General features: G+C 42.5%; 1 protein-coding gene across 5 annotated transcripts in view; it reads left to right on the top strand.

Moving 5' to 3' along the window:
• LOC146797969 (cytochrome P450 2B19-like) overlaps window positions 1–21,915 on the top strand; it is a 500,784-nt gene that overhangs the window by 265,601 nt on the left and 213,268 nt on the right. For all 5 annotated transcript variants that reach the window (XM_085625186.1, XM_085625188.1, XM_085625187.1 and 2 more), the window contains 3 exons: window positions 6,585–6,734; window positions 7,909–8,069; window positions 13,516–13,692. In XM_085625186.1, the coding sequence (XP_085481312.1) occupies window positions 6,585–6,734; window positions 7,909–8,069; window positions 13,516–13,692 (488 nt within the window). The remainder of the gene's footprint in view (window positions 1–6,584; window positions 6,735–7,908; window positions 8,070–13,515; window positions 13,693–21,915) is intronic.

The raw sequence follows: 21,915 nt of genomic DNA, 5'->3' as shown, positions 1-21,915 counted from the left end.
TGAACACTACTGTCTGCAATGTTAATTAAAAGCAGTACTCACACACACAACCATCAATACTTTTTCTCACTCCCTCTTTACAAAATATAACAACATAAATTACAGAGAACTCTACAATGAATAAATCAAAACAATTCGAATTGGGATTTCATCTCTCCACAGTCTACACTATTCACTGTTCCTTTGGACTTCCAAGATAAATTTGGTCATTTCACTAAACCTATAACTGACATAAAAAAACTTCTTGAAGCAAGTATACTAAAACAATATTGTGTATGTTTAAATAGACGTTCTAATTACTTAACTACTGGATTCTGTAATTAAACAACCACCACGCAATCTAAATTGTGAACCCTGCGAACTGCAGTCTACACCAAATCCAGTGGTCATTCACAACTCACAGCCACATATCGTTGGATTCGGAAGCACGGAGTTGGTTGCACCTAATCAGAGGGGGTACACAAAAACCAGACTTTAACTTATGACATCCTCAATCATAGAATCAAGACCCCATTTCACTGTTTGCACCTGCTGTACCACAGTATACTCCACTGACTACTGTCAACCAAGCCCAATAATCATGTGCAGCAGTTAGCTATGGAATCACAGACTGTGATGCACCTCAACACACGAACTTCTGAAAAAAGCAAGCAGCAGGTAATATCGGACATCATCCATTGTGGGATCAAGACACCGTTCCACAGTTGGGACCTAAAGTTGGGTGAACCTTATCGAAGAGAGTACCTTCATCTCCACTCTCACATGCAGTTCTAATATCGTCCATTGTGGAGTCAACACACCATTCTACTTTTGGAACCTAGAGTTGGTTGCAGCTGGTAGAAGGGAATACCTCCATCTCCACTCTCAGACACAGTTCTAACATCATCCATTGTGAGACCAACACACCATTCCACTGTTGGGACCTACAGTTGCTTGCACCTCATCGGAGGGGGTACACAGAAATCATCACAAACTGTAACTTCTAACATCCTTAATCATATAATTAAGACCCCATTTCACTGTTTGGACCTGCTCTACCACGGTGTATTCCAGCAATACCAGTCAACTAAGCCCAATAACCATGTGCAGCACTTAAATACAGAAGCAGAGAATCTGATGCACCTCAACAGACGGAGTTCTGTGAAAAACCAGCAACAGGTAATATCGGACATCGTCCATTGTGTGATCAAGACACCATTCCACTGTTGATACCTAGAGTTGGTTGTGCCTCATCAGAAGCTATACACAAAAAGCATCACACACTTTGACTTCTGACATCCTCAATCATAGAATTAAGTCCTTGTTTCACTGTTCCGCTGTGTACTCCAGCAACTGCAATAAACCATGCCTAATGATCATGTGCAGCAGTTAACTACAGAAGAACAGAGTCTAATCCACCTCAACGGAAGGAGTTCTGTAAAAATTAAGCAGAATGTAATATCGGACATCTTCCATTGTGGAATCAAGGTAACGTTCCACTGTTGCAACCTAGAGTTGGTTCTACCTGGTCAAAGGGAGTACCTTCATCTCCACTCTCAGATGCAGTTCTAACATCATCCATTATGGCATCAAGACACCGTTCCACTGTTGGGACCCAGAGTTGGTTGCAGCTGGTCAAAGGGAGTACCTCCATCTCCACTCGCAGAGGCAGTTCTAACATCGTCCATTGTGGGATCAAGACACCGTTCCACTGTTCGGACCTAGAGTTGGTTGCACCTGATCGGAGGGGGTACACCAAAATCATCACAGACTTTAACTTCTGACATCCTCAATCATAGAATCAAGACCCGGTTTCATTGTTCGGACCTGCTGTACCGTGCTATAGTCCAGCAACAACAGTCAACAAAGCCCAATGATCCTGTACAGCAGTTAGCTATGGAAGCACAGAGTGTGATGCACCTCAACGGAGGGAGTTCTGTGAAAAGCAAGCAGCAGGTATTATTGGGCATCATCCATTATGGGATCAAGACACCGTTCCTCTGTTGGGACCCAGAGTTGGTTGCAGCTGGTCGAAGAGAGTACCTTCATCTCTACTCTCAGATACAGTTCTAACATCTTCCACTATGGTATGAAAACACCATTCTACTGTCGGTACCTGTCGGACTACTGTGTTACTATTATACAGAGCACTCCACGCTCCTGGGCCTCACGCTGGGCTCTGTGTGTCTGTGTCGCGGTAGCCAACGTTAATCTCAGGAGCCTTCCGAGCTCGCAGACCTCGGCCCAGGACCTTCCGCCGGCACGTGGTCAGCCCTCTTTCACATACAGCGGTGTCAAAAGGTGAACTGTGGGGCATATATGCGTCACAGCGGCCATAACGGTTTCTGAGTACCAGCAGGCTGAGAGCATTATTCCCGCAGCCACCTTCGCTCACTGCGTCAGCCTTGTGGTGGTGTAAGCTGCGCAGACCTGGCAGACACGTTCGCCAATCCGGAAGAGAACCACACCCAAAGAAACCTGCCTTTTATTCATACCCCTACGCTAGCCTTGCGTACGGAGAGCCAGCCCACTTCCCTAAACATTTGGGGGGGAGGCACGTACGCGCTACCATTCCGTAATCTTCCCTACTGACTGTACTATCATGATTGCGTCCACTTCACTTAATAGACCATCAATGCATGTTGACATGTACATGTCTGTGCTCTGCATACTCAAGTCTGTCCGGCACATCCCCTCAAGACTTTGCATTGTATACTTTTATAATCGAGAATTATTTGCCACCTTCGCACATACTTTGCTCTCATCTCTCCCCGCATTCCGCATAGTGAGGCAGAGGTGCCATGCCATGTTTAGTTTGTATACATGGCTAGCCATGGTTCCCACAGTATATAGTGTCATTGAGTGTGCTACGTGCACATGTTGTTTGTCATGTTGAATGTCATTATGTAAGGTAGCACGTTTATTCACGAGCAGTGGCTTATTCGATTTGACTACAGCAGAAGCAATTGGAGTTTGTCTAAGCACGATGCCTTAACTCTACACAAGAATGTTTTTTTGAAACAGCTAAAGACAATAATGTACGGTTTGGCTACAAATGTACCGAATGTGCTTCTCAGAAGCGATATGTTTGTATTCATCCTCAAAGTTCCAATGTGGGTAGAACTAGTATCAATTCTGACATGCACCACATTGAATCTACTGTACAACAGATTGCTAACTATTCTACTGTTGTTAATTTTCTGTTACAAAAAAACACTGCCAAGGTACATAAAAAGTTTGATGACTACATTTTGCAATTTTTTTTATTTCTTTCTTTTTTTAAACGATACATGTGGTAATCGTATCCTACCTTTATTTTCTTTATAGAATGTAGTTATTCAAGTGTAATAGCTATTGTTTATTTCACATGCAACTGTAACATGTAATATACAATTCACCGATGCCGGAGCTCATGTTTGAATACAGCAGAAGTGGTTCAACTTTGCATCAGCTGGATACCCTAGCTCTTGCACCAGTGGGTCCAATTATAGCACTTAAATGAAGACACTTTCTATATCATTTTCAAACTCCATCCCTTTATTACACACAACCACTTTCTTAGACACAACTCATTTTACCATTTTCCTTCTCTGGCATTGCAACATTCTGCATTATATTCTTCACGATTATTCCTGTATTCCTGCTTCCTAAAACACTACATTCGACTCTTCAGACCAATAGGGATGAGTAGTTCGTTTCACACTCCCTGTATAGAATAAACGCACACTAACCCTACTTACACAGGTATGCTACAGTGGCCAGTATCCTACAGCGCCCACAGCACATCACTTCACAGCAATAAACTCATGACATACACTCCCAGTTTCATCCCCGAGTCTTCATACCCATACCACTAAGTACTTTGCTTCCCACTCCTGCTATACTCTAAACGCATACTAACACCACCTGCACAGATATGCTACAGCGCCCACTATGCTACAGCGCCAGAGCACATCACTTTACAGCACTCAGCTCGCAGTTTAGACGCACGGTTTCATCCCAGAGTGTACCGGCACCTCACCTCAGCACCATCTCACAGTGGGCAAAACAGCTTTTTCACACCAGTAGGGATAAATAATTTGCTTCACACTCCCTCTATAGCACACTCTACCCACCCTACAAACCTCACAGCGCTCCTACCCTCCTCTTTCCCACTTTTTTTCTCCCTTTTTTCCCCTTACTTGATTCAACAGCATCACAGAATGGCGGCCAGCACTTTCTAGTTGCAACCGCTCGCAGCCCCAGTAAGCTCGTGCTCGTAACGCCTCAGCCAATCAGATGGCAGAATTCCCAAATATCGATATCTGTAAATTTCGATATTTCTCAAAAACCACTGAACGGATTTACACCAAATAAACAAAAGCGTGCTTTCTAGACCAAGACCCTTCTACCTTCCAAATCCGGGCTAATTCCGTTCACCTGTTCGACCTGTAGCCTTGTCTAAAGTTTCCTATGGAAATTAACATTGAAAAAACACGTTTTGGGACCCCCCTTTTTTCTCGGCCCCTCTTCATGAATCACCCCCAAACTTTCAACATGGGAGCTGATCTCAACAAAGAATTAGTTCTGAAAATTTCGCGAGGATTCGTCAATCGGCGCCAAAGTTATTGGGAATGGAATGTTGCAGTTTTCTTTGGTAAGTAGGTTCTCACTATAACTACCTACTGGCAACCGCCAGTAGGTTATATATATATATATATATCCACAGCCAGGACCAGCATGCTAATCCATTGCAGCCAGATACCGACACTGCAATTTCAGTTTCAAGTAAGGTTGTTTATTCAAGTGCTGTAACGCGTTTCCGCAGGGTCCCCTGCCTTGTTCACACCTTAAATGTATATATATTTATAGTATATATGTAAATGTAAATGTGCTAGTACTTATATAGCGCACAGCTACCCCGGACCGGGGTCTCCCGGCGCTGTATTCATACCACTAGGGAACCCTTCCTGGCTTTCCCTGTGAAATGTCTACTCCTGGGCACCCCCAGGGTGAAGCCAGGCATCCCCAGCGCTGTGGGGCCGTTGTGGAGATTAAGCAAGCTATTGCCCAGAGTTGCAGCGTGGGACCCATGATTAGAATAGGCACTGAGGCAAGAATATCCGGTCCGCGGAATTTATAGCCCGAGACCCTGCCGCGACGGGAATCGAACCCTGGTCCCGGACCAGTGGTCTGCATCGAGGTCTGCCGCTCTAACCATTGAGCCACACTTCTCCACTATATGGAGAGAGATTTCTCTCTGTTGGGGCTTTCACTGGGATGAAAAAACTGGAGGATCTCTCAAAGAGGTGTGGCCAATGTAATTAAGGGCATGACTTTTAAAATTAAGGTTTTTACCTGCCAAAGGTATATTTTGACAGGTTGAATTGCAGTTTTTACACTGCTACATTTATGCTGCAGTAGCAGGCCCGAAGCCATGTTTGCACTGTGACTGTATTGGATGACACAACAGGTGCTGCAGTCCTGTAGTCCTGGTAATTTAGGGGTATGGTAAATGTGCCTATTTGGACTAAACCAATTTAACCATGTTTGAGGGAAGAGCACAGGCATTTGACTGCTGGTTAGCAGAGGTAAGGTGCACGGCATTCTACAGCCAGCAAAAACAGATAAGGCAAAAATCTTGGAATGCACCACTCAAAAGATGGTAATTTTTAGCAATTTCCTCACCAACAACCCAGTAGTAACTCTTCCTCGAGGCAGGGATTAGCACAGTCAGAACATCTTGTAACACCTACAGCAGAAAGAGTATAGATATTGTGAGAGCCCCTGCACCAAACACTATAGGAAGGAGGTGTGTGTAGAGTGTATTGCAATGTGAATATCATATTGTTCTTTACCTATGAGTTCCTTATAAACAATTCCATGTACTTTGTTTTTTAAAAGTAAAGGCAGTGGCTGGACATTGGTTTATTGGTGTTGTCCACTTTGCTAAGTTCTCAGTGTCTAACACACACCATCTCCCACTATAAATATTGGACTGGTGTGCGTTACTAGCCTAATAGTCAAGTGCTAAAGAGTGAAGCTGGTGCACTGTAGTGCGTACAGTAGTAAAGTGGCCCAGGGTACCTGAGGGTAAAAGGCCACAATTGCAGCCCAGTGATCGCTTTGTGGTCCCACACCAGTTCCCACAATACGCAGAAACACAGAAACCACCTGACAGTGTCAGCTATGGACCCACCTCTCAAGGGAATGAGAACGTGTAGGATTCTTATTGTTCAGACTTCCTCCGCTTCATTAGATAAGGGTGATAAAAAGGTAATTTCCTGAATCTTCTAAGTACCCACAATTCTAAACGATGAAATGATTGAAGAATTAAGAAGCCCAATTCGACTTTGGTATGTGTGACTATAAGCTCTTGGGGCCTGCTTGTCCCAGCCCTATAGGCCCCTACCAAGTAAATATCACCCCCCCCACCCCCCTATGTAGCAGGGAATTTTCAATTATGATGCTTTAACTAAAATTGAAAGATCACTTTCAGCAACACTAGAACCTCACTGTAGATTTCCTTAAGTGATTGAAACACATCTTCTCAAAAGACAAGTGGGATGTTGCCTAGCAAAGGTTGACAAAGTTTCTATCTTTTTATTCTCCTGTTTCTTTTGCAGGCATCATTAACAACAATGGAGCAGATTGGCAGACAATGCGTAGATTTGCTATCGCTACACTGCGCAACTTCGGGATGGGGAAGAGATCAATGGAGGAGAGGGTGCAGGAAGAGGCGCTCCACCTTATCAAGGTTATAAAAGACACTGATGGTAATTGTCCAAACTAAACTATGGATAGTGTTTGCAAGCTTGATAAATAGAAATACAAAAGGATGCATGTGGGCAGTGCACATGTACCTGTCAAATACTTAGTGCTTGAAGCTTTTATGTGATAATCAAGAGAGTGCACACATAACTAAGCAGGGAAATCTATAGACTAGATACCATATGTAGGTGATCCGTCTTAGATCGGAGCATGAAGAAAGGATAATGCTAACAAGATACAAAGTACATGTCAACCACATGGGGGCCGGAGGGCGATGAGAGAGGCCCTCTAAATACACAAGAAGGCAGATTCCCTCAAAAGCCAAGAAATATGTGCCAGCAATACTATTGGGAAAACAGGTTAACATGGTACAGAAAAATCTTCAAATGTAATGCTATATGATGTTGCTAGTGCAACAAACAAAGGTAATCCTCCCACCGCAAGAACTGTGCGATAGTATTCGGGTTGTCAGTAACCTAAAACACTGTCCAACAGGATGAACACTGTATTTAACGATCGCCTGTGCAATTTTCATTAACAGAGTCATAGACATATCAGACAAGATAAAACCTCAAAGAAATCTCTCTGAGGATTGAGTGTATGCGCTCTTGCTTAGAAGGGATCTTTATCCGAACTGGGAGAGATGAGGATTGAATCTTCATAAAAGGCACCACTTACTATGGATTGTAATGTGGAATGGAAAGCAAGGATGAAAAGCACAGGTAGGTCACATCATCTATAAGGCCCAGCTGAGTCTTGCGAGCTAGTCTAAAATACCACAGACCTCTGGGAGAGACGGAAGACCCTATAGAATAGAAAAGTCTAATTGAATCCCATTATTGCGTTTGAGTACCACACGGGCTAAACACAGCATTGAAGATATCCATATATATATAGATGGGAGGTACTATGGAAAGCTATGTAGAGAAGGCTGTAGAGATAACATATTTCGACGGGTTACAAAGGGCAGACATGAGATGTTGCATGTGGATGTAGGAGCAAGTCGGGGAATTTTGGTTTCTGTCACCTGAAGAATCTGGATGTAGTTTCAAAGCTGATCAGACAGTGGTCTTGGAATAAGAAAATAACTTGTTTGTTTGCCTTGTATTCCCAGGGTGGTTCTACTTTACAAGGGACATCAGCAATCCTGTTCTTAGAGTCAATTTGTTATCCTTACAGGAAAAGCCTTTGATCCAATGATTCCCATCCAGAGTGCGGTTTCCAATGTCATCTGCGCAGTTATGTTTGGGGAGCGCTTCGACTACAAAGATCAGAAATTCCTGCAGATCCTGCACGCCGTTGATCAATTTTTCATTTTCATACGTTCTTTTATCGGACAGGTATGGAAAAATTCAGGGCCTCACTGCTGGAGCTGTTTCTCTTCATTGATAACAAGATCAGCTGGAAATATTCGTTTTTAAATGCCCTTCACTATTAATTTACATTTTGATTCAAGAGATATTTATACACCTTCCAACACAGGAGAGCCCTTTGTTAGTTTCTTGGTAATCCTGGGAAGTAAAGTGCTGAAGGTCTAGGCAGATGTAGTTAAATTGCCTCTTGGCGATAGATTCACATTCATTAATCAACCCAGGATTGAAATTTACCAGACTTTTATTCATTTTTCAGGGTACTACAAATGCTTTTTGAGGATGAACGCCTAATTTTGGATGGTAAACTCATCCAATCTCTAATAGTTACCTAGGCTTTACGTGGAAGGATGAGGTGCTGCACTGTTCAGATAGATGTCTAACTTGCAGGCCTCTACTAACAGACAAATAAAATGGTCAGGGAATGTCATGAGGAGAAGAGACTAAAAGTGACAATCTGACAAAGAAAGTAGGTCAAGGAAAAGAGATAGAGAATTATAGAGAAGTTGAGAAAGAAAGAGGTAAAAAGAGACAGGGAATTCACATAGCATGCCTCACGCAGTAACTCTGCACCGCCTTGCAATTCTAACCCCAGAATGGATTTTAGGATTAGGTTGAATGTGCTTTAATTCTTCTGGAACCGAAATAACCTCCTACTCAAGCTGCGGTTCTTTATTTTCCTTCCATGGTTCTGAAGGGGCACTAGAGAACTAGTATCTTTGCATGGTTATCACTTTATGGGGTGTCCCGTCGAACTTAAATGTCACCTGCTAATGCCCTGGATTCAGCACATACACCTTGGAAATACTGGACCAGATTACATTTGCAACCATTGTAAATTAGCAGGTAATTGTGTAAATAATGTTTGACAATTGCATTGATTTGTTTCATCCCACTCACTTGTGGCATGTGCCCCTAGCTCCCATTTTCTGGTCTACGTGACATTCGCCAATTTTTCCTATTTACCAACATATTGTAATGTGAAAGCATGAGAAGCAGAGAAGAAACATGAACTTGAATGCCACTGATACATCAATTTGTACCATATTTATGTTTGTTTTGTTAAAAGACTAACAACTAAATTAAATACAGTGCCCTAAATTCTAGATAACGGGATTTACTTAAAGACTACAATGAAGGTAAAAGAATGCTTTGGTTTCAAAAAGTGAAACCAGCATGCACATATAAATAGGAAAAATACTTTAAACAGTAAATTAACTGAACTGTGAGGTGGGATATTAACACAGAGTAAATGGCTTTAAAAAATTAGATACTCAAGCACATAAAAGACCAAACAAAAACATCTTAATTGGGGGACATGGGCATTCGTGTAGGGTACGTTTGAGGTGTTAAATCGGTGTCATTTCAAAGAAGATAGCATAATGTTTTAAGACTGACAGAGGTAATGTTTGGTTTATATTGTAGATTATCGCTAGTAAAACAAATATTAATTCTCCTGAAAATGGGTCCATTAGTCCCAAAATTCGTAGAGCTGACTAACAGAACTTTGCTGTAATTCAAATAGAGCTAGCTCAGTGTTGACGTTTGGTCAAGAATGACAAGTTGTTTATGGGTAAGAAATTATGGTGGAAAATTAAAAGAAATGTGAATGATAATTTACAGAAGCAAAAAAAGCAAAATAGTGATTTTGTGAAAATTGGAGTGAATTGTTTAACCTTACCCTCAAGGCTTGTGCTCTTCCAATCTGATTTGTTTACAGATGACGTGTAGGAAATTGGAACATCATTATTATGTGGTGTGGGTGAGAATCCCCTACCATGCAATATTATCACAATGCCTCAAAGATGATCCTTGGATTCACAACAATAATCCTTAGCTCAGTCCTGGTAGTGCGGCAAAGAGCAGTCCGGCATTACTGTAGTAACATGTGTTATGTATTTTACAGTACCATAAGGGTTCCTAAGTAATTGACAAGACTCAAGAAAAATCCAACACTAATTTATAAAAATATACTCCTTCAGAGCCCAGATGCATATCAGAGGTGGTGTTGCCTTTAAAGCTCACCGCTATGGTCTGTCACTTCCTTCCTGCCCAAGCCTTTTTTCTGACTCCTGGGAGTGCTTACACTGCCTGGCAGCAGGTCAGAAGCCTGTCTTCGTGGCAGCTGGGTTGGTGTGGGAAAACCCTGGCCTGCTTGTCAGAGCACATGCCAGTTAGGGTAACCAGACACCTTCCTGCACAAAAACAATCACTAAAGGCATTTTCCTCTTTCAATGCATGCTGTAGAATACAGCACGCATTGAAAGAGGAAAGAAACGAGGAGAAATGAAAACATTTCTCCTCGTTGCGCCTCGCTATGCCACCCCAAGGGTGGCGTAGCATTCGGATGCATTTCGAGGTTAAGGAATCCTCATAAATCTGGAAATGTGTCTGGTTCCATAGGTGTTGCGTGGGAACACCCACAGCAACACCCATGGAACGCCCCTTTCACGCAAAGTGCTGCATGTAAAGGGGCCGTATTTACAAGGACAGGAAAAGCCACGCGGGGGGGGGCCTTTTCCTGTCTTTGTAAATATGGGGCAGAGAAATGCGCTGCCAGTGTGTCACAAAAAGTGACGTACTGGCTGCGCAAGGCGCTTGTAAATCTGCCTCAACATATTTAGGTGGTACCATAATGGAGCTAGCAACCCAGGCCATGTTGCTCTATGGACAGCCTATCACTTATATTGCACTTTAATGGTAAAGCCACTGTAGAGACATATACGCTTGCAGTTCCATCTCTACACTCTTAACATACTTCACCCTACCCCCTGGGGACAAGAGACCTTCTCTAGGGGTGACTGACATATACTTAGGAGCAGTGCTGTGACCCTGTCACACATGGGGAGGACAAAGTCGAAATGGAGTAGTGAACACTGTTCCTGCAGACTGCAATGGCAGACCTGCTTTCATCTATTTAACAGGATCACTCAGGTTGGCACAACCAGTGCTGCAGGTCCTCAGTACCCTTTTAAGGCCATGCCCTAAGTACCACAGTACCACTTACCAGGGTCATACAAGGGGGGTATGGTCTCTGTCAACTGGGGATGCTAATTATATTTATCACTTTTAAGGGAGTGAGCACTGGCATTGGAGCCTGTTTAGCAGGCTTCCGTGCACTGTCAGAGTCAGAAACCAGCCCAGCAGTCCAAATGGGGGCAAAACTGGGGAGACATCTGCGAAAAGCCCTGATTTCTTACAACATGTACTTTTTATTTTCTGCATTATGAATTCTGATTGAACATTCAAGGGAATGAGAGCTCTGTTAGGCATTATTTATCAAGTGCAACATTTAAAACTGGTGTCGTTTTTGCTTGAATACAGTATTTTTTTGTCTTTATGCATGTTTTATTTTAGTCATTGTGGGAATGAGCACAATATCTGTTGCGGTGCAAACTTGCTTGTCCTATGACTTCCATGCCTAAATGACCTTTTGTAGAGGACTTGTTTATCTGCTTCTGGAGAAGCTAAGCTTCTTGGCACTTATAGACTGGTCAGTATTGAATTCTTACATAGGCACCCCTTCATTTGGCCCTGTTATTTAATACTGTATTGATGTTGGGACAAGTTCCCTTTCTAAAGCAGTAGATCTAAAGCCATCTATTCAGTCCATTAGTGTGTTGGGAAGTCCTTCTAGTGTTTGTACCAAGGGATCGGTTTTACAGAGGGTGGATTCACCATGATGCAATTCATTGCTTGGAGATCATTCAAAAGTGACTAGGCAATGTACGTTGCCAACAACCATTGGCTCATATTGCTGTCAAGGACCCGACATAACTATATTTGTTGCCTGTATTCTCTGGAGAGGCATCCTCAGCTGCTGAGCCAGCAATCTACTAATTTAGAAACAGCCTAATCTGTATGGAACGTGTCCTGGATGCAGACGCGGCAAGAACTTAGACCTGGATCACGTCATGATCATTACTCTCCCTCACAAAGTTTCTTGCATGGATCCCAGCAGTACCAGCTTAGAGGTTTAGGAAAGAGGACCAGACAAAGAACCAGCGTCTTAAACGTGATACTCAGTTCTTCTGGACATGTTTTAGGATGCCAGTCATAGCATCTTTGCCTTGAAGTCGTGGAATCCTTACTATAACTGTATATTGACATTAGAAGGGTCATAAGCATGCCCTCTTAATCTGGAACACAACCCTCTGTTCTCCATTTTCTTCGATAGTGCCTGCGTCACATCCCTATCCATGAATCTCAGTCCTGGTACTTGGTAGAGAGTGAGGCCTACTTCAGCCACCATCAGACTAGCTTCTGTCCGTCTTACGCAAGACATTTTAGGAGAAGAGGATGGGGAGTGGTCCCTGGCACGCATCGACCTGTGCTGAGTTTTGTGCTGCTTCATGTATGCATGTGTGCATGCTGTACTTGTAAAACATGAACCTAGCAGGCTGCAGAGTGGTGTACAGAATCAAAGGAAAAGATGCAGTCAGTGTGTGAATGGAGGATCAGCAGGTTTCTTGAGATAGTAGATTGTTATCGTGTTGTGATGTAGGACTATTTAACAAAGTGAATTTCATCTTTTTTCTAAATTGGAGAAGGTTTGGGAAAGTGCTGCTGGATATGGGGATCTATTTCCACATTCTGGGTGCACAGATGGAGAAGGACTTGTTCTTGGCCGACAACATCATTACCAGCACTTCACTACTCAGCCATTCCTAAATGTTGTGCTGCCCGTGGTTCTTCCCATGTTGTCTGGTACATGCAATGCTGACTCTCACTTCAACAGTCCCTGTCACACCAACCTAGACCAAGCAAAATACAGCATCCTACCCATTAAGTGTTAAGAATGGCATCTTAGAATGGACTCAGCCGCTTCCACTTGGCCGTCACAAGAGAAGTCATGCCATGTCACACTTTGCTTTGAGATCATTTTAACGCCGGATCTTGATAATATGCCCCATAGTTCTTTTTTTCGTTTGGATAGAGGACATATTTTTATCAATATCATGCAGGAATAGCTCACTATAGTATGGACTGCAATGAGAAAAGAGACAAAGGAATAGTAGACAATGTTATTGTACATTTAATCTCCACTGGATCTAAAGACACTGAAATGAACATCTATCCATGTTTACCAAGTGGCAAACACAGGACTGTATTGGTAAATAATGATGAAGTAGCTAAAGTGAGACTTAAAATACTTAAGATCCTTGGGCTAAAAATATATTGTACCATTGTCATCCTTAGTGGTGCAGAATAATTGCATCCTCCACTGCACTAATCTGGTAATATTCCATTTACTACTTGACTATATTTTGTTTTATTCTGCCTATGCTTTTCTTTATTCCCCCTCACAGCCTCTTTTTCTCTCTGTTTTTCTCTCTCTGCTCTTCTCGCTCTCATTCCACGTATTCAATTTGCTGCCTTGTCGATACATTAAAACTCTCCATTTTGTTTGTTATAGTTGTATAATGCCATACCAGTAATCATGGACAACCTGCCTGGACCTCATCATAGGATTTTGAAAGAGTCCCAGAGCATGAAGACCTTTATTCAAGAAAAGATTGAATCACACCAGAGGACCTTAAACTCAGAGTCTCCTCGGGACTTCATAGACTGTTTCCTGATGAAGTCAAACAAGGTAACCAAAATTATTTGGCGCCTCTCATCGGTCTGTGGAAGACCTTTTTCAGCTTCACTCACCTATTGTAATCATTAGGTGCGTCCTACACCTCTCTTTGTGCTTATGTGGACCATAGGCTATTAGAGTAGCCAAAATGTAGGGCCATATGTACAAAACAAAATAAAGTCGTGGTCACAAATGGGCTGATTTGCAGAAACAGCCCATTTGCAAATGCAAAAAGGCATTCTGGTATGTATTAATCCCATGGTTGCACATACAGACCAATTCGGTATTTGGAAGGGGCACTGTTAGAGCAGCCCGTCCCACTACTGAGTCTCCCTTGTACGTGTTATTGCTTTGCAACCAAGTTACAGTCGCAAATCATACATTTTTTATTGACTACTGAAGGGTAGTGGTTACCATTTGCAAGTGGGAATGCAAACAGGTAGTGGCCCAATGGATCATGGTCTACTCTTAAAAAATTAAACTTGAACGTTCATTTTCTATTTTTTAAACTCATCCTATTTTTCTTCAAGGGAAATGAGCTGCATTAAAAAAAATTGCTTTTTTATAAAGCAATCACAGACGTGATGTTCTTCTGACTCCAGCTGGCCACCATCCCTGTGATTGCAATCATTCCTAATGGGTTTCCAACTACCTCATGAATATTCATGAGATTTGTCAGTTTTCAACCCACTAGGATTCGGAATTTAACATTTGTTAAGTGTTCTTACAATAGGAATTGTGATTTCCTAATTGTGATTCAGTAAGAATCAAAAATATGAAATTGCAATTCCTACTTTTCATAAATATGGCCAATAGTGTCTTAAATCTTCAATCTGCCAAACTTCAGTGCTCAGCCATTTAACCCACTCCCCAGAGCAACCACTGCTATTATAGACTACTTATAATATTTGGTTTAGAAAAAAAAATAGGTGAGCACCCAGTATGCAATAGTTATGTGCGTATACATCTATGGACGGTAGTAGTTGGGGTTAGCAAACTATATCTTGAAACAGCTTGACACAGCAGAGATCGGTGCCTTTGGATCAGCAAGTACAGCAAGGCAACAACCATTCCATTGACTTCTTTCTCGCCTACCACCCTGGTCAGGCTGCAGTGACTCAGCTAGGCTCCATGCACAAGGTACATCAAGATTAATGGCTCCCCGCTGCCTCCGAGCTCCTCCCATGTGGTTCCTGGTGCTTGAGAACACCCTCTGCATCTTGCTCTACTCTGCCGTTGCTGAGGAGATACTGCAGAAACATCTGTTTCCCAGTCCCTTCTGTTCGCCCGAACTCCATGAGCTCCTCCACTACTGCTTCAACAAATACTTTTTTTTAACTATTCTGAAAAAGGTCTGTCATATTGAAGCTAACTAAGTCACACAGTTTGCCAACATTGAAAGATGAACTCAACTGGTGCTTTCAATCGAAGAGCAACTATCTATATTTGTGGACAATAATAAGGATATTGAAGCTAGCATTTCCAGTAAATGCCTCATTAGATCACCAAATGTAACCAGAAATAGTAGGCACTCAAATTGAAAAAATGTACATTCATATTAGGCCTGGGCATAATTTCAAGTGTGCCGGAGAAATTGGAATAATTTTGGTAATTCCACATTACTCTTTGACACGGAATTACTGATGATTACACGATTACTCCTGCTCACGTAATTATGAGTAATTTGGAGGGGGGAAATCCTACCACAAGAGCACATTCAGGGGGCGGCCGCTCACAAATGCTACTCGTATTCTTCTGCATTTAGTGATATTTCAAAGTGTAAAATACATCCTCGCATCTATTTTGGAGGTGCTGGTGCATTTTGCACTAAGCAAATAGTGCTAAATACTGTGATTAAGTTGTGGAAACTCTTACCCCAAGAGCACATTTAACAAACGTAAGCAGCAGCTGAGTGGCACTCACTATTTGTGTTCTGTTTCATTTATCGCTATTTCTTACCACAAATGGCATTCTCACACCCATTTTGGACGCAAGGAAGCATCTTTTCTCTAAAAAATAGTGCTAAATGCAGAATTACTGTTCTTGCATAATTAAGCGTAATCATGCAGAATTCTTTCGAAATTCCGTATGGTTAAACTACACTGCATTACACAAATTATGCCCACCACAATGCAAATTTGAAGACTTGACAACCACTCATGTAGATCTAACCTATGGATAGTTGGGTACCTGAATGTGCTGAGGGGGCCAATGCTAATATAATTTACTGGGTTTCTTACTTAATCTCTTGGTGTGTGCTTGGAGATCAAACAGAAGCTAACACAGGGACATCCCTATCACTCCCCATTGTGCGAGCACCCCATGTACGAGCAGGTTTCCTGAAACCAGGAGCTAAACCCCATTCGATCATTGCCTACTTTAAGGATTTCCATAAAAAGGCCTTAATATTGTTAAAGAACACATGAAATTCATGACACAGGATGTCTGCTCTTTTTCCATCTTCCAAGACTTAGACTGGGGAATTGCATCTAGATTCAGGGAAATGAGAGCCCTCATACCAAACTCTAAGGCTCTATAGATTTCAAAATCCTTTGTAGGAGGAGCCTCGCTAAAAATTAACTGGCAGGACTCTTTCATAATTTCTCTGATCATTTATTGGCTCAGCAATTGTTGGATGACAAGCATTAACAATGTCTAGAAAATGTAACTGGGGAAAAAATTATGAACCTCAATTTTGATTGACAGATTGCAAATTGTTGATGGTAAGAGGTCACGGTCTACCCGTAAATATGCCTGGACGTCAAGGTTGACATTTAAACAGAGTCTGGGTTCACTACTCATTGGTGGTGACGAACCAGGATGTGGGAGGGGTCGTGGAGGAGGCAGGGAAGGAGACGAGGGTAGGGGAAAGGGGAAATGGGAAGGGGGAAGGGGGAAGAAGTCTGGCAAATTGGGGTAAAAAAATTAAAATAGCAGTAAAAGCTATTGTTTCACTGAGAAAGGGGGAAAATGGTTAAAACTGTGTTGCAAAATGTATATGGTCTTAAAAAGGGTGGGAAAAAACGAACCAAGGACTCAGTATCCCAAGAATGTATGATGTATCTAGTGCCACATATATTATAGGACAAAGGGGACCTCCATACTAATATTTACCAAAACATTTAAAATACTAAATAGTAAAACGGCCCATGCTGGCAGATGGGTAATAGCGGAAATAGAAAATAATATTAGCAACCATTAGTTTGTTGTTGTCAGTTTACATGCGACCAATTATGAGAACCCCCATTTTTCTGCTCAAATCATGCTGAAACTGAGCAGCTACAACATTCCTATTATGTAATCTGGGGAATTTTAATTGGATACTTAATCTAGCAATGCCTTTACAGGGCCTATGAAAAAAACTAAAGCCAGAATTATTAATATGATGAAAACATTGAATTTAGTGAATGAAACACTAATCCAAGAGCACAGTAGTACACTTTTTACTGTATACCTCATAGACAATAAATCAATATGTGCCTGATTATCTCATTGCTTACTACAACATGCACAGTGGAAATTCAACATCTTCTATAATTAAATCACTCAGCTGTATCACTAAGGTGGGGGCCCAATGACATAGATAATAAGCAATATCAGTGTTACTTTCCCAAATACATTTTGGTATGGGGTGATTATATCCAATATTTCCAATTCAAATTGTGGAATTCATTCAAATTAATCAGGGCTCAGCCCAAGCATTCGCAATTTGATACACAATGAAAGCGTATATTACAGGTATTACAGTCTTCAACCCCCCCCCCCCTCTGAAACAAGCAACTAAAGGCGAAGGAGTACATCACAGAACAAAAAAGACCACCTTTAAACTTACCTTGTGGAACGTTGCCGGCATCGTAAGTGTCCAAAATAATGAAACAGCTATGAAGGATTATTTGCAGAAGGGGGATATACTCTGCCTGCAAGAAACTTGGGCAACCAATGATGTACACATAGAGGGCTTTTCTGGTCTCTATATACTGGCAAGGAAAGTACACTCCTACGGCAGGCCCTCCGGTGGTCTTTCAATATATGTGAAGCACTCTCTAGAAGTCCCCATTAAAGAACATCCGAGCGTTATAGTAGAGGGAATTCATGCTGATGCAAGAGGGAAGGATCTGATAATCATTAATTCCTACCTCAACAGGCATGCAACTTTAAAACTGGAGACAACTAAAAGGGCAATATCCACATTAGAAGAAGTACTGTGTGAGTACCCATCCATGGCCACAGTGATAACAGGAGACTTCAATCTCCACCATCTGGGAACAGACACGGCCAATAATAGGAGTAATACACCTGCATAAATAAAATGTATCAGCTTTCCTCATGCTCATGAATTCGCCTCAGCCGAATCACAACTTAAGGCACCAAGCATCTTTTCTTTCAATAATGGTATCACCATAGATTAGTCCTTTTTAAGTAAGAACATCAAGCAGTGGATGTCAGAATTTGAGATGCTCTGAAATTAATTATGCGACCATGCTCAGACTTAACTTCAAGCTACACAGTGAGCAACGGGAACAAATTGAGGCCATTAGTAACACCAGGAGCACAGAGGATCACAAGCTATTAAAGAGGCTTAAATGGAACACAGTCAACTTAGCAAACCTGGAGAAATGGATATCGGAGAAGGGAAATGAGAGAAAGAAACAGGATCCCATCCTGCCCATTCAATACAGGGGCACTTGGATAGCAGATTTGCGCACTGCCCTCTTAAGGGGTGCTCAGATGCCCACATCCAAGAGGAACTGGAAAGCCAGGAGTAATTTAAAAGATAATAGATTCTTAAGGGACAGCACTCGCAGGAAAAGCATGCATCATAAAACTGGGCCAGAGGACACTGGGAAGTCCTACAAGCAAGCCATTTGAGACCATAATCATCTCACTTGGAAATTAAAACAAAGGCATATAGAGGAGGAATGGATTAAGAAATATTAACTGTGCAAAAGCACAGAAGCAATGCTGGGATTATATAGCCAAATTAGAGAATGAAAAAACAGATTGGCATAATTCAGCAACGGCAGAAGCATGGCAAGCTCATGTATCAAGAATATATCCAACCAATCCAGGTGAATCGCAGCAGGGGGCCAGGGAGACCCATTAGCAGATAGCACATCAGCAGGTAAAGGGTCCCCAAAGAAAGATGACAGCAAGGCACAGGAACAGCAGGCTGTCACAAAAAGTATTTAAAAATAAGAATGGATGGGGCACTATGACCCAATGGCCTTCCTGGTGGCATGTTCAAGCAAGATCCGGCATATTGGGTGGAGATATTATCTATTTTGTGCATGAAATGTAGGGCTTAAGCAGATGTCCCGGACTCCTGACGAGGCTCCTTGCTGCAAACAATATATAAGAAAGTTGACAAAATGGATCCAAAGAACTACATGCTAATTTCCCTGTTAAATATGGAAGGGGAAGCATATGCTAGCATTCTTTTAAGATGATCTAAATAACTGGATCAAGGAGAATGGCATTCTACCCTTCTACCAAACTGGGTTCTGTAAGGGTGGCTCGACCATCGACAATAGAGTAGCACTACCACCACAGCAAGTGAATATCAAGAACAACTTGCAGATGTTCGCCTTTTTGTGGACTACTTGGCATCATTTGATGGTGTCTTCAGAAACAAGCTAGGGAAAAAAATGAAGAACTGGAATATCCCAGATAACCTCCTGAAGGCTATTATCTCATTATATAGTAACACCTGGGTGAGGATAAAATTGACTGGGGAAACAGTCTTCCAAAGGCTGTATACGGAACCAGGCTTGAATCAGGGCTGCGTCCTAGCCCTTTCACTTTTTAACCTTTACACAGTGGACTTGGGCAAGGCCTTTCAAGGAGCTACTTTGGTCGCCCCCAAAAAAGGGCTGACAGATTGCAGCTACTCCAGTATGCGGATGACCTGGTAATCTTTGATCATACCAGAGTAGGCTTACAAAGGAGTCTGGATGACTTGAACTCATATGAGATCAATTAGTTAGTATCCACAGTAAGACCAAAGTGGTGGTCTTTGGACAACATGCAAGAAAGGTCCTCCTCAGATGGAGGCTGGGAAATCAGTCCATAGGAACAGTAAGGACCTAAAATGACCTGGTGGCATGACTGAGCGATACGTAGAAGGCAACGATACTCCAGGCCAAGACGAAAGCTAAAACACAATCAACCATATATGCACTATGCAAACTATAGGAGTGAATATGCATCCCAACTAAGGCACCAATCAGGAGAGTAATAAAATCGAAATTGCTATAGGTTGCTAAGTACGCTCAAAAAGCTTTCCAAGGGCAAATTAGTCGGCAATGGAAAAGCTCAGTGCCAGGGCTAGAAACATGTTTTGAAGTTACCAAAGTACACAAGCAACTGTTCGACGTGGCTGGAGTCAGATTGGTCCAACAAAAGTACAAATGCATGAGCACCCAGGTGAAATATTATTCCCGGATCCGCAAAGCTCGCCCAGGCTCATTAAAAGAAATAAAGCAATATTTGAAGGAGGATTGAACCCCTGGAACAGCTACATGCAAATGGAGGTGACAAAATAGTAATAGCCAATTGGTCATTGGAAGACGTAAATTACGTGGCAATAAAGAAAGCTCTAAATAAGCAAGTCTTTCAGCTTTCGAGGGTGGAAGATATAGGCAGATATAAGGTAAAGGGAGATTTACCAGGTATGACTTCTTCCTATGAGGCAAATATCATTCAGTCATATTTGAACAGTGTACTGAGTAAGAAATGCCTAAAAGCCATCCAGTGGGCCAGGACAGTACAACTTCCAGGTAAGGAATTGAACCCATGATGGAAATGCCTACAGCAGGTAATTGAATGTCGACTGTGCAAATATAGAGTTGAGTTCCTGCCACAACTTTTGTGTTGCTGTCCCGCTTTGCTTTAGCAACATCGGGTGCTCCTAAAACCAATGTTTCTATGGTATAAGGTCAGGTCTTGTGCAGTAGTAGTCTCATGGCTTTTAGCCTGTACAGTGCCCTCGGACCTGGCCAAATTTGGAAGGACATGAAAGCGATCCGAATCAACTTGAATAAGGTAACGCGCCCAGACAAGCAACAGGAACCATTAAAAAAGTGAAAACAGAACAAGCAACTTGAAAGAGACAGAGGAAATTAGCCGCAAGATGCTGTGACGTCTTCCCCCAGATCCAAGGGGGAAGATGTCCCATGCGAGTACCGAGGATATCCAACACCGCCCAATCCGAGAGGATGCAAAGGACGAGGCACCAAGAGTGGACAAAATTAGGATGAGCGACGTGCATGATAGTGATTGAGTGGCTCTAGTCCAGGCCAGGTTTTGCGGTTCGCCAGAGGCCAGACGTCAGACGCCGTGCGAGTGACCGACCGAGCAGGTTCCTCCCTCTTACGGCCTCTCTTACGACTCCACCGCTGAGTTGTTGTTGCCGTGGAAACCAGGGACCCACCGCCCCACCACTGCAGTAAATTGGCAAGTGTAGTGCCTAGGAGAGTGCAGGTGTTTCCGAGTGCCGGTAGCCAGCACTAAACTTAAAGTCAACCAGCCAAAAGCGGGCAACAAGGCAACAAGGAAATGAGATCAGGAACAAACAGGCAAGAGCCACCGAGTAAAGCTTCACGGGGTAAAAAGGCAAAAAAACACAAACCAAACTCTGACATAACCCTCCACGAAAACCACACTCTAGTAACAGTACAAACGGGAGGGCCAGCTGTCTTGAGGACAACGATGGCGGGGTCTGTTGTGACACCTGTCAAAACTGGTAACAACACCGGAAAACAGCAAAAGATCCACAAATTCTTCTTTCTAAAAGACCCAGTTTCCGCACTCTTTGCGACAACAAAGAAGGCGCAAAACCTACCGAGCCCCATTCAGCCAGACAAGCCTAAGCCTTCTAAACCTTTGGCAAGTTTAATTCTGGGCAACCGGCCAACTGAACTAACACCTAACGAAATAGTACGAGCTCTTCCACTTTTACCCTCCGAACACTCGGGTAACCAACCTCCAGGATATTGCCCGGTAACTGTGCAGGCCCAGGTCCATAAACTAAACCAACCTGTGCCTGAAACCAAGTCGACACCTTTGCGACAAAAGGACCAGACTCAACTTAACTCCCAAACAAGCAAAAGAGATATGAAGAGCGACCAACAACAATCACCGACTTTTTTGACAAGCATAGGAAATGAATCCCTAGAGAACATCTTTAATAGTTTGGAAAAAACGAACACAAATTGCCCAAAAAAATAATGGAGACTT

Source organism: Triturus cristatus, chromosome 9 (assembly GCF_964204655.1).
Source record: "Triturus cristatus chromosome 9, aTriCri1.1, whole genome shotgun sequence".
Lineage (NCBI taxonomy): Eukaryota > Metazoa > Chordata > Amphibia > Caudata > Salamandridae > Triturus > Triturus cristatus.
The sequence above is the reverse complement of the archived record's forward strand: the minus strand, read 5'-3'. Positions and strand labels throughout refer to the sequence as shown.